The sequence below is a fragment of the Balaenoptera physalus genome (assembly GCF_965194825.1).
Source record: "Balaenoptera physalus genome assembly, chromosome: 2".
Classification (NCBI taxonomy): domain Eukaryota; kingdom Metazoa; phylum Chordata; class Mammalia; order Artiodactyla; family Balaenopteridae; genus Balaenoptera; species Balaenoptera physalus.
The window spans coordinates 84,869,391-84,889,227 of record NC_138883.1 but is presented as its reverse complement, the minus strand read 5'-3'; the positions used below and the strand labels follow the sequence as shown (position 1 = coordinate 84,889,227).

Below are 19,837 nucleotides of genomic sequence, written 5' to 3'. Positions count from 1 at the left end.
CCTAAAATATTTACTATTTGACTCCTTACATTAAAAGTTCATAGGCTAAAAAAAAAAAAAAAAAAAAGTTCATAGGCTACTGCTGTAAACAATTCTCATTTAGGAATACTGATGCAAAATCCTAAATAAAATAATAGCATTTTTGGTACAAACTCCACTTAGATGTGTTATACTTTTCTATTAATGTGTCTCTGGATTCTAGTTACAAGCATGGTTTAATATTATATTAATACTTATTAATATTTAATATTATATTAAATTCTGTATTTTATTAGGGCCAAGAAAGTCTTATGATTATCTCATAAATGCTGAAAAAGTTATTTTGTAACTTTTTAATATTTTGCTCTCACTGTTTAACAAGAAAAGAGCAATGTAAAAATCCTTTCATAGTTTGTTTGATTGGAGAATTTTAATGTTTTTCATTTATCACTGTAAAGCCAAGGACAATTTTTTAACTTTTTAATATTTTGCTCTCACTGTTTATTGCTGAAAAAAATTTGATAATATTCTATATACATTATTGATTAAAGTTGGAATAGGTACTTTAACATGATAAAACATATATCTCAGGCAAGAAGACTACCTAATATTTGATTGGGAACATCAATATCAAGAAATATACAGAAATGGTGACTATCACCACTACTTTAGTAGTTTCTGAAGCTATTAGCCAGTGAGGTTAGAAAAAAAAAGATGAACTATAAAAATTGAACAGGAGGAATAGGAATGATGACTTGCCTATGATATACCTGAATACTGAAGAGAATCAATTAAAAAAGACTGCCACAAACAAAAAGGCAGTTTAGTAAAATGGGTACAAATATAACATAAAACTTAATAGCTTTCCTATATCCCTATACACAACTACAGAATATAATGGGGGGAAAAATTCATTTATAATTGTAACAAAAAATAGATTATCTAGAAATAAACCTAACAAGAAATGTGAAATATAGAGATGAAAAAAATGTTAAAGTATTACTGAACGGCGTAAAAGAGGACTTAAATGAATGGGGACACTAAGTATTTTTGGCAATCAGTTATTCCTAAATTAACTTTTAAAAAAAAATTAATTAATTAATTTATTATTTATTTTTTTGGTTGCATTGGGTCTTTGTTGCTGTGCGCGGGCTTTCTCTAGTTGCAGTGAGCAGGGGCTACGCTTCGTTGCGGTGCGCGGGCTTCTCATTGCGGTGGCTTCTCTTGTTGTGGAGCACAGGCTCTAGGTGCGCGGGCTTCAGTAGTTGTGGCTTGTGGGCTCTAGAGCGCAGGCTCAGTAGTTGTGGCGCACGGGCTTAATTGCTCTGCGGCATGTGGGATCTTCCCGGGTCAGGGCTCGAACCCGTGTCCCCTGCATTGGCAGGCGGATTCTTAATCACTGCGCCACCAGGGAAGCCCCCTAAATTAACTTTTAAATTTAACTTTCTTCTAAGAAAAATGCTAAAGCCATAATTACTTTGGCAAACTGCGATTATAGTGTTTATAGAGATAAATAAGCATAAATAAGAATAGTCCTGTCAGATATTAAAACATATTATATGTCTGCACTAAATATGAGTGGTACATGTATAGGCAGATCGATGGAATAGAGAACCCAGAAATAGATCTCAAATATATCAGTAATGGTTGGGATAAAGGTAAGATTTCCAATCAATGAGAAAAAGATAAGTATTTAGTAAATGGCCTCAGGCAATTGACTAACCATTGTGGGGGAGGAGAATCAGAGTTGGATTGTTATCTCTTTCCGATACACCAAAATAAATCCCATGGATCAAGTATTTATGTAAGAACTAGAATTATAAAAGTATTGGAAAAAAGGTATTGGGACTTCCCTGGTGGTCCAGTGGCTAAGACTCCGCACTCCCAAAGCAGGGGGCCTGGGTTCCATCCCTGGTCAGGGAACTAGATACCACATGCGGCAATGAAGATCCCATGTGCTGCAACTAAGACCCAGTGCAGCTAAATACATAAGTAAATAAATAAATATTTTTTTAAAGTATTAAAAGAAAATTATGTCACATTAGGGAATGTGTCCCCTCCCCCAACTTTACTGAGGAATAGTTGACAAAATTAATTGTGTATATTTAAAGTGTACATCGTGATGATTTGATATACATTGTGGAATGATTATCAAGATCAAGATAACTAACATCCATCACCTCATAGCTAACTTTTTTTTATGTAGTGAGAATGCTTAAGATCTACTCTCAGAAACTTTCAGGTACACAATACTGAACTATTAACTACAGTAACCATGCTGTGCATTAGATCCTCAGAACTTATTCTTCTTATAACTGAAAGTTTGTACCCTCTGACCTACATGTCCCCATTTTCCTCTCCCTCAGCCCCTGGGAACCACCATTCTATTCTCTGTTTTTATGAAATCAGATTTTTGTTTTTGTTTTTGTTTTTTAAGATTTCATATATAAGTGATACTGTGCAGTATTTGTCTTTGTCTGGCTTATTTCACTTAGCATAATACCCTCCAGGTTCAAACATACTGTTGCAGATGGCAGGACTGCCTTCTTTTTTATGGCTGAAAAATATTCTGTTGTACAGAATATTGTATTGTATAGTGTATATACACCACATCTTTATCCATTTATCTGTTGATAGATACAGGTTGTTTACATATTGTGACTATTGTGAATTATGATGCAGTGAACAAGGGAATGTACGTATCTCTTTGCGATCCTGTTTTCATATGTTTCAGATATGTACCCAGACATGGGATTGCTGGACCATGTAATAGTTCTATTTTTAATTTTTTGAGGAACATCCACATTGTTTTCCACTGTTTTACATGGGAATGTAAATTGCATCAATTTACATTCCCATCAACAGCATATAAGTGTTCCCTTTTCTCCACATTCTCACCAACACTTATCTGTCTTTTTGATAATAGCCATCTTAACAGGTGTTAGTAACACCTCATTGTGGTTTTGATTTGCATTTCCCTGATAACTAGTGACTTCGAGCACCTTTTCATTTACCTGTTGGCCATCTAAATATCTTTGGAAAATTATCTATTCAGGTCCTTTGCTCACTTTTAAATTAAGAGTATTTGCTTTTTTGCTATTGAGTTGTATGAGGGAATGCTTTTCTATGCAACACAGAAATACTCAGAACTCATAAAAGATGAATAAATATGACTTTAAAAATTTTGTATGGCGAAAATACTGTGAACAAAGTCAAAGGGCAAGCAACCTAGGAAAAATTATTTGCCTCATGTAACAAAGAGGAATTTTCTTAATATATTCTTTATTGTAGCATTTATGTAATGACAAAATACTGAAGACAACCCAAATATCCATCCACAAGGGTTTGGTTAAACAAACTATGGTATATCCATACAGCCATTAAAATTGCCAATATGGGAAAATCTCCAAGACAGATTTTTTAGTTGGAAAAATCAAGAAGAAGACTATATGATATTATGTAACCATTTGTATAAAATAATTTTAGAAAGAGTTATCAAAGTAAAAAGTTGGGGGAAAATAAAAATTGAAAAATGTAATCCAATGAATAGATATTTAGTAAGGGATCATATATGCAAAGACTGTCTCTGGAGGCTACAGAAGAAGCTGCTTTTTAGAGGATGCACCTGCTAAGGCAGTTGGGGCGAGGTTGGAATGGACCCTTATTTTTCATTGTATAATCTTTATACATACACACATGCACAACATACACACAAAATTGGATTCAAAATATTTAAATTACTTGAAAAATAGTACTACTATAGTTGAAGACACTAGAGGGTGCTATAAGAACACATTTGAATAGACCCTTGCTTGCCAAATACTAAGTGTAGTAGAAGTGATTTTAAAGTGATTTTAAGGACCATATTCAGAAGTTTAGTTATAGTAGACTTGTGTTCATTTTCTTTTCTTAGCGTACATGTATGGAGCTCCCAGAGGAACTGCTTCAACTCAAGGACTTCCAGAGACAGCGCAGAGAGAGAGCTGCAAAAGAATATAGAGTAAATGCGCAGGGACTCCTAATAAGGACAGTACTACATCCAAAGAAATCTATGACAGAGACAGCAGGGAAAGAGGGAAAAGTAAGAGGTTTCTTACTCTGTAAAAATTCTAGGCTAGATAAAGCTCCAAATTTTACATCTCACAAGGATGTAAGTTTGCTAAAAGAAGAATCTAAGAGTAAGCAAACCACAGCGGAACCTCAACATCTACCTCCCATAAAGGAAGAAGTCAGTGAAGATTCCAGTAAAAAACAAATTTGCCCTGAGTCAGAGGGGTTTAAGGACCAGAGAATAACTCAAAAAGCATACCTCAAGATACCTAAACAAGAGTTTCAGACAAATTTATCTTTGAAAGAGGAGATAGAACAGTTACTGATGGTGGAAAACAAGGAAGATCTAAAATGTACAAAACAAGATGTTTTAGTGTCTCCTTCCCTTCCTCAGGAAACCAGAGTGTCTCCAAGTGACATTTTTCATCCTTTTAGAAAAGCTGTGCTTCCCACACTTCCTCCCTGCCCAGCTTTGGAGAAGACTGATTCCTGGATAAATCCAGATTCTCCCAATCTGCCTTAGAGATCTGCAGTTTGTTCTTGAGGCCAATAAAGGTGGCTTATTTCCTCTGCCATCAAGGCCTTCCTCAGTGCTTAAGTTTCTTGTGTTGTAAATTAGTCACAGGCTTTGGGGGAAATTATATCCTTTTGCTTACTCCTATATTCTTGGAATTTGATTAGGATGGGAATGAATAAGTTAAATAATGGAAGAAGTAAATGTTCTGATTATGTCACTGTGTAGAAATGTTCCCTGTGGCCAGACTGAATTATTTCTCATAATTTGGGTTTAAAGGATTTGAAGAAGGGAAAAATTTTGGATTTAGTGTCTGGAAGAATCTATACTTTAAATTTTTTGTTGTTTTTTCTGGTTTGAAGGGTGTTGGTAAAAGTCTTAGCCATAAGTTTAAAAATATTAGTACCTGACAAATTTACCTGTACTTTTTCCCTTTTTAGAATATTAACTTTGTCAATTATACCTCAATAAAGATGAAAAATATTAACTTTATTTTCGAATTTTAAATGTTTGGTCTGTCTTATGTCATAGACAAATAATAGTTTATGTTATTACAGGAATCAATATCCCAGTTTTAATTTCTTTTCATTCCATTTACTTTTAGAGAGTTTTGTCCATTTCCCTAACAAAGCAGGGCCTTCTTTAGAGTATGTCTATTATGTAAACTTGAAGTTTGATTCCACTCTGTTTGCCTGGAGTTGGTATGCCTTCTTAGGGTGAAAGGAAGGTAGCCTGTACTGAGCCCTTTTTATGTTGAATACTTGCAAGTTGCTCATTCTTTTGTGTATAATAACCAGTAAACCTGTTTGGTATTAGGTTATCTCTCACTTTTCTTCATTGGGTCAGGGTAGGAATAAATTGGAATGTGTCTGGATTTCTAGGTCTAGAATCCAGTGAGAAATCTGTAACTTTTTTTTTTTTTTTTTTTTTGCGGCACTGCACGGCCTGTGGGATCCTAGTTCCCTGACCAGGGATGGAACCTGGGCCACATCAGTGAAAGCACCGAGCCCTAACCATTGGACTGCCAGGGAATTCCTTAGAAATATGCAATTTGACTGTTATACAGGCCTCTACTACTTAGGGGAGACAGGGACAGTCTATAATTAGGAACATCCTTGTCTTTGCTCATTGATTCTATCATGAGTACCATTGAAAGAACAGCTGTGTCTTCCAAATCCCAGAGCCCAGATCTGGTCTAAGCTTAAGATGAAGGCAGGACTAAGAGCAGTCAGCTCAGCCCTGCAGTTGCTGTCCCTCACTTTGTCCATAGTTTAGAAGGTCATTGGAGGCCAAGGTGGTTTCTGGTTCATCCTGGGTGAATGTGTTTTCAGGTTGAGCCCAGAAAGTGGTTAATCTAGGTTTACTCTGGAAAGGGCATGAATTTCTGTGAAATTCATAGAATTGATTTAGCTTCTTATGGAACCATACCACACACAATTTTTATACGTACATACATGTAAATATACAGGCTACAAAGAAAAATGTGATGTTCTTCATATTTAAAAAAAGGATTCTTCTTTCGTTATGTATTTTGTGACTAATAAAGAACAACAGGATTCTGTTGGACCTTTGCTGTGCCGCTCAATATGGTAGCTATATGTGGCTATTGAAATTTAAAATTAAATTGATTAAAATGAAATAAAATTAAGAATTCAGTTCCTCAGTTGCACTTGCTATATGTCCAGTACTCAATAGTTTCATGTACCCAGTGGCTACCATATTGAACATTACAGATATAGAACATTTACATCATTCCAGAAAGTTCTATTGGACACTGCTATTTGAGAAGTACTTTGACTCTCAGAACTAAATGAGCCTTCCGGGTTTCATCACAGTATTTTCTTAGTGAAACGGTCACATAACTGGAACTGCATTTTTCTCCATATTCTCATTCTAGCCTGGAGTGCCTACCTAAATTCCATGTGCTCAGATCCAACCATGGACTTCTATCCTTTCCTGGATAGAGTGAAAAAAAATCCCTGGGTTATTCAAGCCCTGTTGCTAGTGTTCTGTGCCATTACTTAGATTTCTTATCTAAATTTTGCTCAGAATTTTGGAAAATCTTTGGTTCTTGACCCAACCAATTGTTGAGTTCTTACTCTATATTTTTCTATTTGAGAGTTTATAAACCATACTGCCTGCTTTCCCAAACTCTTGGGAGTCTTGCTTCAGTCTACACTGAATTCCTGCATCTGTCCTACTCAGGTCTGACCTTTCTGTACATGGTCTGCAGTTAGACATTCTCACAAGCAATCTGATCCTTTTAATTTGGGAATTAGGAAACAGAGTTAAATGACTTCCCTGAAGAAAAGTGCTGCACTGAGAATAGAACCAGTGTTTCTTACTTCTTGGTCCATTCAGTGTTCTTTCAACTATAGTATGAAAAATCATTGCAGCAGCTTTGCCTCCAATCTGGCTGTGAGCTTGATAAAGCCTAACATGACACAATAGAATTTTAATACACTGGGACTTCCCTGGTGGCGCAGTGGGTAAGAATCCACCTGCCAATGCAGGGGACATGGGTTCGATCCCTGGTCCGGGAAGATCCCACATGCCGTGGAGCAACTAAGCCCGTGCACTGCAACTACTGAAGCCCGCGCACACTAGAGCCCACGTGCCACAACTATGGAGCCCGCATGCCACAACTACTGAAGCCCATGCACCTAGAGCCTGTGCTCTGCAACAAGAGAAGCCACCACAATGAGAAGTCTGTGCACCCCAATGAGAAGTAGCTCCGGCTCGCCACAACTAGAGAAAGCTCACGCGCAGCAACAAAGACCCAACGCAGCCAAAAAAAAAAAAAAGAATTTTAATACACTATAGGCCTGTCATTGTTTTGACACAAGGCAAGTCACAGCAGCAAGCCAAGATAAGGCTTGGTGCAAACTTGGGGAGCTGAGGGTGATTAGCCAGGTGTACTTATCAAAAAGGCATTTACTATAAAGGTAACATCAATAAATACCTTACAGAAAAATTTAGAAAATATTGAGAAAAAAATACTCAACTATCATCCCACATTATACAACCCTTCCTAGCATTTTGGCACTTTTCTTTCAATTTTTTCTCTCTCATTCTCTATCTCTCTACACACACACAATCACAACCATACCGTAAATACATTTATTGTGTTTTTTATATCAAGTATTTCTCCATTTTATAATCCTAACAACCAACATTTTAAACAGATGTTTCATTTTAAAATTAATATGCTATTAAATAGAATTCGGAAAATAGAGGAAAATAAGAAAAAATTTACTCATTTCTCTAACCCAACAGAAAAATCAGGTAATATTTTTGTTAATGTCAGTGTTTATGCATAGGTTTTACCCTCTACATAGTTATATATATATATATACACTCTACTTTATGAATGTTTTCCTATGCTGTTATACACCCTTTGTAAAGATTTTTTTAAAATATTTTTTAAAATTTATTTTTGGCTGCGTTGGGTCTTCGTTGGTGCGCATGGGCTTTCTCTAGTTGCAGCGAGCGGGGGCTACTCTTCTTTGTGGTGCGCAGGAGGTGGCTTCTCTTGTTGCGGAGCTCTAGGTGTGTGGGCTTCGGTAGTTGTGGCATGTGGGCTTCGGTAGTTGTGGCGTGCAGGCTCAGTAGCTGTGGCTCGTGGGCTCTAGAGCGCAGGCTCAGTAGTTGTGGCACACGGGCTTAGTTGCTCCGTGGCATATGGGATCTTCCCAGACCAGGGATCGAACCCGTGTCCCCTGCATTGGCAGTTGGTTCTTAACCACTGTGCCACAAGGGAAGTATCAAGATTTTTTTTTTTTTGCTGTGCTGCGCGGCTTGTGGGATCTTAGTTCCCTAACCAGGGATCAAACCCGGGCCCTTGGCAGTGAAAGCGCAGAGTCCCAACCACTGGACCGCCAGGGAATTCCCAAGATTTTTATGACTATATAATATTTCTAAGCGGATACACCATGGTTTACTTAGCTCTGTTTTGGTATATTCAGGGTGTTTCCATTCCTTATTTCCTGCTTTTTCCATGTTTTGAATCATTTTGTCAGAATTAAATTCCAGACGTAGGTCAAAGAGGTTTTCTTGGTTTTGTTTTTTACAGCTCTTGCTGAGTTACTTTTCAAAAGTGTTAACCAGTTATATTGCCACTGCAATTTTTGTAGTAATGATGCACCATTGACAGCATTAGATTTTTTTCTTGAGAGGCATTGCATGCTTTTGACTTTCAAAATTCTAACTTCTTTATCCATAAACCTGAAAGGTTTCCTGTCATTTTTTGTAACTTACCTGCATTAGATACCATGAAGATTAATAAAAACATACATACTGGGAATATTTGAATTCTGATAAATGTCTCTGATCTCTAAGTAAGGACATTATTATGGGTAAAATATTTTAATCATATAAACCCTAAAATAAAACCAAAGTCTATATACTCATGATGAAAGACATCTTTGAAATGTCTTGGAACTCTCATCAGGGATGTCATAGAAAATGATATTTATTGTTACACGAAACGAGAAAGAATCTTAGCTAAATTGCTAGGCTTACCCTAAGACAAAATTTAATACATTCTATTCCACATACTCACAGGAGTTGAGCCTGTAACTCTATAATTTAATAGACCTCCTTAAACAGGAAAAGCTGTCAAATTGTAATCAGGGTATAATCAGCAACCCAATCTTAATATATATACTGCAAACAAAAAATGTCGAAACTATGCTTCAATTTAGTCAGTCATGAACAGCATTTTTTTTTTTTATTTATTTATTGATTGATTGCTATGTTGGGTCTTCATTTCTGTGCTAGGGCTTTCTCTAGTTGCGGCAAGCGGGGGCCACTCTTCATCGCGGTGCGCGGGCCTCTCACTATTGTGGCCTCTCCTGTTGCGGAGCACAGGCTCCAGATGCGCAGGCTCAGTAGTTGTGGCTCACGGGCCTAGTTGCTACGCGGCATGTGGGATCTTCCCAGACCAGGGCTCGAACCTGTGTCCCCTGCATTAGCAGGCAGATTCTCAACCACTGCGCCACCAGGGAAGCCCATGAACAGCATTTCTTAAACAATGGAATAGAATAGAGAATATCAGAGTGCGATATACATAGTAAAGGAAAGTATCATTTTGTGAAACTTTTTTTCTCTGTTGTATGCCAGAGTATGTGTACTTTTACTATTGGTTGCGGTAAAAAGCAGCTCAAGATAAGCATAGAAGGAAACTTATATCTTTAAATACTTACACAATAAAACAAGAACGATCTAAAACCAGTGATCTCAGCTTCCATCTTAAGCTAGAAAAGGAAGAATAAATTAAACTTGGGCTAAGTAGGATGAAACAAATAATGATAAGAATAGAAATCAATAAAATTAAAAGTGGAGAGAGAAAATCAATAAAACCAAAACCTGTAAGATCAGTAAAATTGTTAAACTTTTACCCATACTGACCAAGATTTTTTTTTTAAAAAGGCACAAATTACCAATATCAGAAATGAAAGATTATTATTACAGATCCTGTATATATATATTAAAAGAATAGGGAAAAAAAAAAAAAAAAGAATAGGGACTTCCCTGGGGGCACAGTGAATAAGAATTCGCCTGCCAATGCGAGGGACACGGGTTCGAGCCCTGGTCCAGGAAGATCCCACATGCCATGGAGCAGCTAAGCCCGTGCGCCACAACTACTGAGTCTGTGCTCTAGAGCCTGTGAGCCACAGGTACTGAGCCCTCGTGCCACAACTACTGAACCTGGCGCACCTAGAGCCTGTGCTCCACAACAAGAGAAGCCACCACAATGAGAAGCCTGCGCACCGCAATGAAGAGTAGCCCCCACCTGCCGCAACTAGAGAAAGCCCACGCGCAGCAACGAAGACCCAACACAGCCAAAAAAAAGAAGGATAACAAGGGGCTACTGTGAACAATTCTGTGCCCACAAACTGAAAAACTTAGTTGTAGTGGACAAATTCATTGAAAAACACAAAATACCAAAACTGATTCAAGAAGAAATAGAAAACCTGAATAGCCCAAAATCAACTAAATGCATGGAATTCATAATTTAAAACCTTCCCTAAAGCAAACTTTGTTCCCAGGTAGCTTTTCTGGTGAATTTCTATCTAAGGAAGCAATAATACTAATCCTTCCAGGAAAAAAAAAAGGAAGGATCACTTCCCAACTCATTTTATGAGGCCAGCATTACCATATACCAAAAGCAGACAACAACATTGCAAGAAAAGAAAACTATAGACAAATATTTCTTATAAACATAGACACTAAAGTTGCAACATTAACAAAATGTTGGCAATAGAATCCAGAAATATATAAAAAGAATAATACATCATGACCAAATGGAGTTTATCCCAGGAATGCAAGTGTGATTTAACATGAAAATGTAATACATCAAATTAACAGAATAAAGGAGAAAGACCATGTGATTATCTCAGTAGGTACTGAAAAAAATTTTTTGACAAAATTGTACATCCATTCATGGTAAAAAACAAAAACAAAAACAAAAAAACTGTCAGCAAACAAGGATTAGCAGGGGACTTACTCTACTTAATAAAGTTCTTTTTTAAAAAACCTACTACTGACACCAAAGTCATGGGCAAAAAAAGAAAAAATAGACAAACTGGATTTTGTGAAAATTGTAAAAATTTGTGCACGAAAAGACAATATTAAAAGAGTAAAGGGGGGCTTTCCTGGTGACGCAGTGGTTGAGAATCCACCTGCCAGTGCAGGGGACACGGGTTCGAGCCCTGGTCCGGGAAGATCCCACATGCCGCGGAGCAACTAAGCCTGTGCGCCACAACTACTGAGCCCACGAGCCACAACTACTGAAGCCCGCACGCATAGAGCCCATGCTCTGCAACATGAGAAGCCACCACAATGAGAAGCCTGCGCACCGCAACGAAGAGTAGCCCCTGCTCGCCACAACTAGAGAAAGCCCGCGAGCAGCAACAAAGACCCAACGCAGCCAAAAATTAAATAAATTAAAAAAAAAAAAAGAGTAAAGGGAATTCCCTGGTGGTCCAGTGGTTAGGACTCCGCACTTCCACTACAGGACTGCAGGGGAAACGTGTTCGAGAGTCATGGTTGGGGAACTAAGATCTCACATGCTACTCAGCCAAAAAAAAAAAAAAAGAAAGAATAAAATGTAAAAAGACAACCCACAGAATGGGAGAATATGTTTGCAAATCATGTATTTGATAAGGGATTCAAAGCCAGAATATATAGAGAACTCCTAAAATTCAGCAACAAAAAAACAAACAACCTGATTCAAAAACAGACAACAGACTTGAATAGACTTTTCTCCAAAGAAGATATACAAATGGCCAATCAGCAAATGAAAAGATGCTCAACATCACTAATCATTAGAGAAATGCAAATCAAAACTGCAATGAGATACCACCTCACACCCATTAGGATGGCTACTATCAAAAAACAGAAAATAAATGTTTGAAAGGTTGTGGACAAATTGAAACACTTGTACACTGTTGGTGGGAATGTAAAATGGTGCACCTACTATGGAAAACAGCATGGTGTTCCTCAAAAAATTAAAAACAATTACCATATTATCCAGCAGTTCCACTTCTGGATATATACCCAAACGAACTGAAAACAGAGTCTTGAAGAGATATTTGTTTCCCATGTTCATAATAGTATTATTAACAATAGCCAAAAGGTGGAAGCAACCCAAGTGTCCATCAACAGATGGATGAATGGATAAGCAAAATGTGGTATATACATACAATGGAATATTATTCAGCCTTAAAAAGGAAAGAAATTCTGCAATATGCTATGACGTGGATGAAACTTGAGTACATTATGGTTAGTGAAATATCCAGTCACAAAAAATAAATATGAGATATCTAGAGTAATCAAAATTATAGCAGAAAGTAGAATGGTGGTTGCTCGGGCTGGGGAAAAGAAGAAATGGAGAATTATTGTTTGTAGAGTTTCAATTTTGCAAGTTGAAAGAATTCTGGAGATTGATGGTTGCATAACAATATGAATGTACTTCATACCAGTGAACAGGACTTCCCTGGTGGCGCAGTGGTTAAGAATCTGCCTGCCAATGCAGGGGACATGGGTTCGAGACCTGGTCTGGGAAGATCCCACATGCCGCGGACCAACTAAGCCTGTGCGCCACAACTACTGAGCCTGCGCTCTAGAGCCCGTGTGCCACAAGTACTGAAGCCTGCATGCCTAGAGCCCATGATCTGCAACAAGAGAAGCCACTGCAATGAGAAGCCCGTGCACCGCAACGAAGAGTAGTCCCCGCTCGCTGCAACAAAGACCCAATGCAACCAAAAATAAAATGTAAATAAATAAATAAATTTATTTTAAAAAAATACCAGTGAACAGCACATTTAAAAATGAATGAGATGGTAAGTTTGATATGTGTTTTACCACATTTTTTTAAATTGGGGGAAAAAACTATTACTAACATCACACTTATAATGGTGAAAGTCTGAATGTTTCCCCCATATAACAGAGAACAAGAAAGGATAATTGCTCTCACTACTTCAATTAGAAATTGTACTGTAGGTACTAACTAGTGGAATAAAGCAAGAAAAAATAAAGAAAAAGCATATAGATTAGAAGTTTTAAAAGTAAAATTGTATTTTTACATGACGTGATCATGTGCATACACAATCCTAAGGAATCTACAAAAAGCTACCAGAACCCATAAGTGAATTTAGCAATGTTACGGGGTATACTGCCAATATAAAAAAATGTGAGTATACAAAAAATACTAGCAATGGTCAATCAGTAACTGAAATTTTTAAAAATATCATTTACAGTAATGTCCAAAAACATGATATCCTTAAGGATATGCTCAATAAAATACGTGCAAGACTCGTGTATTGAAAACTACAAAATATTTCTGAAAGAAACTAAAGATGTAAATAAATGGGAAATATACCATGGAAAGCTCAGTATTGTTAAGATGTAAATTATCCCCAAATTGATGTATAGATTCATTACAATCACAGTCAAAATCCAAGCAGGTGGTACTTCCCTGGTGGTCCAGTGGTAAAGAATCCACCTTCCAAGGCAGGGGACACAGGTTCGATTCTTCGTCGGGGAACTAAGATCGCACATGATGCGGGGCAACTAAGCCTGCGTGCCACAACTATTGAGCTCGCTCACCTCAACGAGAGAGCCTGCATGCCACAAACTACAGCGTCCACGTACTCTGGAGCCCATACGCCACAACTAGAGAAGAGAAAACCTGCGCACCATAACTAGAGAGAAGCTCGAGCGCCGCAGTGAAGAGACTGTGCACCGTAACGAAAGATCCTGCATGCCTGAACGAAGACCCTGTGTGCTGCAACTAAGACACAATGCAGCCAAAAAAATAAGGAAATAAATAAATTAAATAAATAAATATTTTAAAAAAATCCAAGCAGGCTTTTATGTAGAAATTGACAAGGTGATTCCAAAATCTATATGGAAGTGCAAAGGACTTAGAATAGCTAGAACAATTTAGAAAAGGAAGAATAAAGTTGGAGAATTTTTACTACCTGATTTAAAGACTTTAAAGCAACAGTAATCAAAGCAGTATGATATTAGTATAAGGTAGTCATGAGATTAATGGAACAGAATATTGAGCCTAGAAATAGAGCCACACATATTAAGTCCAATATTAATTGGCCAATATTTTTAATTTTTGACGAAGGTGCCAAGGTAAATTCAATGGAAGAAAAAATTGTCTTTTTAACAAATGGTTGCAGAACAGCTAGGTATCCATATGGAAAAAAAAAAAAAAGAAGCCAGTCCTTACTTTATGTCATACAAAAAATGTACTCAAAATGAATCATATACCTAAATGTAAAAGCTAAAACTATAAAAAATTTCAAAAAAAACATATGAGAAAATCTTCATGACACTGAGATAGACAAAAATTTCCTTCCTAGGATGCAAAAAGCACAAACCATAAAGAGAAAACCTATTAACTGGATATCATCAAAATTTTAAAGTTCTGCTCCTTGAAAGACACTTCAAAGAAAATGAAAAAGCAAGCCACAGGCTGGGAGGAAATATTTGCCATACATATATTCTGACAAAGGATTTGTATCCAATACATATAAAGAAATCTTATAACTCGGTAAGACAATACAATTTAAAAATGGGCAAAAGATTTCAATAGAAACATCATGAAAGAAGATATAAGAATGGCCAGTAAACACATGAAATAATGTTCAGTATTTTTTATTATCATGTGAATTAAAACCACAATGAGTTAACACCACACATTCACTGCAGTGGCTAAAATTAAAAAGACCAGTACCACCAAATATAGGTAAGGATGTGGAGCAATCAGAACTCATACATAATTAGTGAAAATGTGAAATGGCACAACCAGTTTGGGAAAAGTTCTGGCTATTTCTTAAAAGTGTAATATTCACATATAATCCAGAAATTCAACTCCTTGGTATTTATGCATCAATAAAGTTGATTTTTTTCTAAGTTAAAAAAAAGACTGAAAATACCAAGTGTTGCAGAATGTGGAGCAACCAGAACTATAAAATGTACAACCACTGGGACTTACCTGGTGGCACAGTGTTTAAGAATCTGCCTGCCAACGCAGGGGACACGGGTTCGATCCCTGGTCCGGGAAAATCCCATATGCCGCGGAGCAAGTAAGTCCATGCACCACAACTACTGAGCCTGCACTGTAGAGCCCGCGTGCCACAACTACTGAATCCCACACGCCTAGAGCCCATGCTCCGCAGCAAGAGAAGCCACCGCAATGAGAAGTCCACGCACCGCAACGAAGAGTAGCTCCCGCTCACCGCAACTAGAGAAAGCCCGCACGCAGCAACAAAGACCCAACACAGCCCAAAGTAAATAAATTAATTAAAAAAGAAACTAAAAACCACCCTTTAAAGTAAAATAAAATGTACAACCACTATAGAAAACAGTTTGCCAGTTTCACCCCCACAAACCACTCCTAGGGATTTATTCCAAGAGTAATGAAAGCATATATCTACACAAAGACTTGGACACAAATGCTCACGATGACTGTATTCTTTTTTTTTTTCCTTAATTTTATTTATTTATTTATTTTTGGCTGCGTTGGATCTTCGTTGCTGTGCGTGGGCTTTCTCTAGTTGCGGCGCATGGGCTTTCTCTAGTTGCGGCGAGCAGGGACTACTCTTCGTTGCGTTGCTCGGGCTTCTCATTGCGGTGGCTTCTCTTGTTGCAGAGCACGGGCTCTAGGCGTGCAGGCTTCAGTAGTTTTGGCGCACAGGCTCAGCAGTTGTGGTGCATGGGCCTAGTTGCTCCGTGGCATGTGGGATCTTTCCAGACCTGGGATGGAACCCGTGTCCCCTGCATTGGCAGGCAGATTCTTAACCACTGCGCCACCAGGGAAGTCCCGACTTTATTCTTAATAGCCCTAAACTGGAATCCTAATTTCCAGCAACACGTGAATGGATAAACCAAAAGCAGTGTATCCATACAGCGGACTAGTACTAAGCAATAAAAAGGGACAAACTATCATGCACATAACATGGACAACTCTGAAAAAATTTTGCTGAGCAAAAGATGCCAGATGCAAAAGAGTACATACTGCATTATTCTATTATATGAAACTAGTAAAAACAAAACTAGTCTATGGTGACAGGAAAGCGGATGAGTGGTTGCCTGGGGCTAGGGAAAGGGGTTGGGGATTGACTGCAACAGGGCACAAGGGAATTTTTTTCAGGTGATATGAATGTTGTATATCTTGATTGTGGTGGTGGTTACACCAATGTATACATTGGTCAAAACTCATTGAAATGTATGTGCACTTTATTGTACATAAACTATGCCTCGATAAAGTTTATTTTAAAAACATTTGGAAGCCACTGGTCTACTGGGTATGGGGGAAATAATCATTAGCGTTGCAACATTTTGTTAAATGATATTGTTACCAAGGCTGTAGCCCCAGAATCATAACCCTGCCCCTCCCTTGAATAGAAACTAATTACTCTTACTAAAGTTTTCGGAGGAAGCTGCAAAGAGAAAAAACAAGAACTGGTTAGAACCACCTAGGCCCAAGATGGCGGAAGATTTGACTTCCAGTAGACCTTGAGCCTTATTATACACTCATTGTAATACATTAGCATGCTAAATGACACATCCACCAAAGCCATGACAGTTGACGATTGCCATGACCACAACCAGAGAAGCCCATACAAGGACTGAAAAGGAGAGTTGCATCAGTTCCAGGTCCAAACCACATCCCTGTTCTGGGATAACTCATGAATATTCCTCCCACTCTTTCCAATTCCCTCCTTTTTAACTCGACCTTCCTGTATATTTGATGTCTCCACAGGAAGTGAGTTGAGAAGCTGCTTTGCAAACTAGGTTCTTTGCTTCTCCATTCTTTGGCCACTGAATAAAGCTTGTGCTATCCCAGCCTCAGCATCAGTTTCATTGTTGGCTGCATGACTCCAATCAGAAAAAAAACCCACCTGGCTGGGACAGGGGGTCTCTGCCCAAGCTAGGACCCCAGTGCAGGTCCAGTTGACTAATTTTGTTAGGGGAACCACTGACCGAAACTGCCCGCCTTGGCCAGGCCCAATAATTACCACTCACATGAGTTATCTTACAACAGGAGGTCCTGGTAAGGAACACGTAACTAACAAGCTACCACCAACTCGAAGAATTCGGGAAAGGTCAAAAGGAGAGAGGAGACACCAGTCCATATGTCCTACCAACCTCCCAGAATCCTTCTCGCTAGAATCCATCTTGGCTGAGTGATGCGTGCAGAACCAGGAAGGACCCTGAGTCAGAATGATAGGCCAGAGACAACCCGGAAACTAACTCCATTACCATAAATCCCAAGACTGTGAGCTGTGTGTCATAGAAGTTCTCTTGGGTTCCCTTACCCTCCTGCTCTCCACCCGGGTGCCCCTTCCCAATAAAGTCTCTTGCTTTGTCAGCACATGTGTCTCCTCGGACAATTCATTTCCGAGTGTTAGACAAGAGCCCACTCTCAGGCCCTGGAAGGGGTCCACCTTCCTGCAACAATTTGGTAACGATATCAATGGACAAAATAAGTAAATATGTGTTGCTAATATAGTCAGATAAAATTTAAACAAATTTAAAAAGAAACTGTAATATATGCACATGGTTATAAAATAAATGATAGAGAGAGGCTTATAGTGAAAATAAATATCCCTGCCCCATCCTTTCCTGACCTTAGTCCTTTTCCCCAGAGGCATCCACTTTTAATATTTTATTTTCCCCTCTCTTTCCTCAATGAACTAGAGTGTAAACTGGTAGATATGGAGCAGTTGATGAAAAGCATTTAATTGTAATGTAAACCAGAAGAGCCAGTAACTTAAGCCCAATGCTGCTGATCTCTCCACATTGCAACAGTAGCCTCTCTGATTTATATGAGATATTTCCACATTCTGGAGTTCTCAAATTCCCCAAAGAGCATCACTGTTTATAACTTGAAAGGCACCTGATGGCTAAACCCTGAATCTTTTAAGTAAAAGCTTTGTAATGGAAACACGTTCTGAAGAAAACATTCCTTAAGAAGAGCCCAAATGGCAAGTTCCAGGAATGAGGGAGAAAAGAGAAAGAGATTCTCTTCATTATTGTGTAACTTGTTGGGATGCCATCCATAGTTTGCTTAATAATAGTTATGTTTAAGGTGTACCAGTGAATTGCTGGTGGGGGTTGGGATGAAGGAGGCAGAGTAGCCTTGGAGAGGAGATAGCACTTGCCCTTGCAACTGTGTTGTGTGTCAAAGGGCTTTGAAAGAGGAAGGGGAAGGGTGCATTTTGGCTAAGAAAACTACAAGGAGTTCACTATTACAAGAGAGGAAAACATGTAGGGTGTATTATGAGAGGTAAGGCTGGGAAATAGGGTCCATGTTTCTGTTACGGTTTTTTGGTCATAAGAAAAAGAACTGACTTGGCTAATGTAAACAGAAAGGATTTATTGGAAAGATGAGTGGCTCACAGAACTGATGGGAAAGCTGGAGAACTAGGCTTGGAAATAGGATCAAGGGCAGCTGCAGAACTCTAGGCAGCAGGAACTATTCAACTTTCTGTCAGAGTGACTGAGTGCCAGTACATGTTTTTTTTTTTCCATCCCTGCATAATTTGACTCAGGATTCAAAATTCTGAGAGGGCATAATTGACTTTATATCATAAGCCCACCCATCCAGGGCACCTTGATTTATTGTCCTACTGAGGCAGGCAACACTGTCCACAGTGGCAAAAAGGTAATTCCCAAAGGAATGTAAGTGCACTGAGGATATGTCTTGTTGAGTTTATGTTTTACCCTATAGACTAAAGGAGACCATTGAAGAATTATGAATAAGAAACTAAGATGATGAGAAATGTAGATTTTTAGATAATCCTGGTTTAAATTGGAGGATGGACTAAAAGGGGGCAAGAATAGTATGAGGGAGACTTGTACAAAAACTCTTGCATTGATTTGGGGGAGATGTTGAATGCTTGCATTTGACAGGGATATGGAAGTTGGTAATCTGAAGAGGAATACATTTTTGAAAGATATTTAGTAAGTAGAATGAATCAAAAGACCAATTGAAATATGGGTGGTAAAGAGGAGGAAGAGTCTTGGTTGATTCCCAGGTTTCTGTTTTGAACATCTGTTTGGAAGTTGGTGCCATTTATAGACAGAATGCACTGAGAGGTCAGTTAGAGGAACAGTGATTCCATAGGAAGTTGAATTTTACATGTTTCCCATTAAGGATACATTTGGAATTTTGAAATGGATATATCTAATAGGCAGTTGGCTATATGTGGATATAGAGCAAGAAAAAGATCTGAGCTAGAGAGATTTGGAATGTATCACTATGTAAATGGTCTTTGAAGTCATGGACATGTACCATATTTTCAAGGCTTTGAGTATGGAGTATAAGAGAAAAGGAATGAGAATCACATTCCAAAAGGAGGGTAAGGAGAAAGAGGTACACACAGATACCAAGAAGGAGCAGACAAATAGGAAGAAAATTCATGTAAACCAGAAGATAATTCACTGTGGTTTGATGAACACATTGTGAACATATCAACCACAAACTATTTTTAAGAGCTTTACTAAGATATAATTGACATACCATACAATTCACCCATTTAAAAGTATACAATTTAGGGACTTCCCTGGTGGTCCAGTGGTTAAGAATCCATGTTTCCACTGCAGGGGCCGCAGGTTTGATCTTTGGGGAACTATAGGATCCCTCATGCTGTGCAGCCAAATAAATAAATATACAATTCAGGTTTTTTTAGTATATTCTCAGGGTTGTGCAACCACCACCACAATCTAATTTTAGAACATCTTGTCTCTCCTGAAAGAAACACCATGCCC

The 19,837-nt window shown here is 38.2% G+C and overlaps 1 protein-coding gene and 1 long non-coding RNA gene across 13 annotated transcripts in view; one reads left to right on the top strand and one right to left on the bottom strand.

Annotated features, from left to right (window-relative positions):
• EXD1 (exonuclease 3'-5' domain containing 1) overlaps positions 1 to 19,837 on the top strand; it is an 88,943-nt gene that overhangs the window by 34,019 nt on the left and 35,087 nt on the right. For 7 of the 11 annotated variants that reach the window (XM_082449345.1, XM_082449346.1, XM_082449343.1 and 4 more), the window contains one exon: positions 3,893 to 9,741. The exons of the other annotated variants lie outside the window; for them this stretch is intronic. In XM_082449345.1, the coding sequence (XP_082305471.1) occupies positions 3,893 to 4,552 (660 nt within the window). In that variant the 3' untranslated portion in view covers positions 4,553 to 9,741. Of the gene's footprint in view, positions 1 to 3,892; positions 9,742 to 19,837 lie in introns of those variants that run through there. 11 annotated transcript variants of the gene reach the window in all.
• The window catches only part of LOC309654871, a 59,008-nt gene continuing 40,237 nt past the window's right edge, over positions 1,067 to 19,837 (bottom strand). Inside the window, exons 6-7 of one of the 2 annotated variants that reach the window (XR_014260474.1) lie at positions 9,748 to 9,798; positions 1,067 to 3,962 (exon numbers count right to left, since the gene is read on the bottom strand). This is a non-coding gene — a long non-coding RNA (uncharacterized lncRNA). Of the gene's footprint in view, positions 3,963 to 9,747; positions 9,799 to 15,623; positions 16,504 to 19,837 lie in introns of those variants that run through there. The other variant, XR_014260475.1, reaches the window with a different exon arrangement.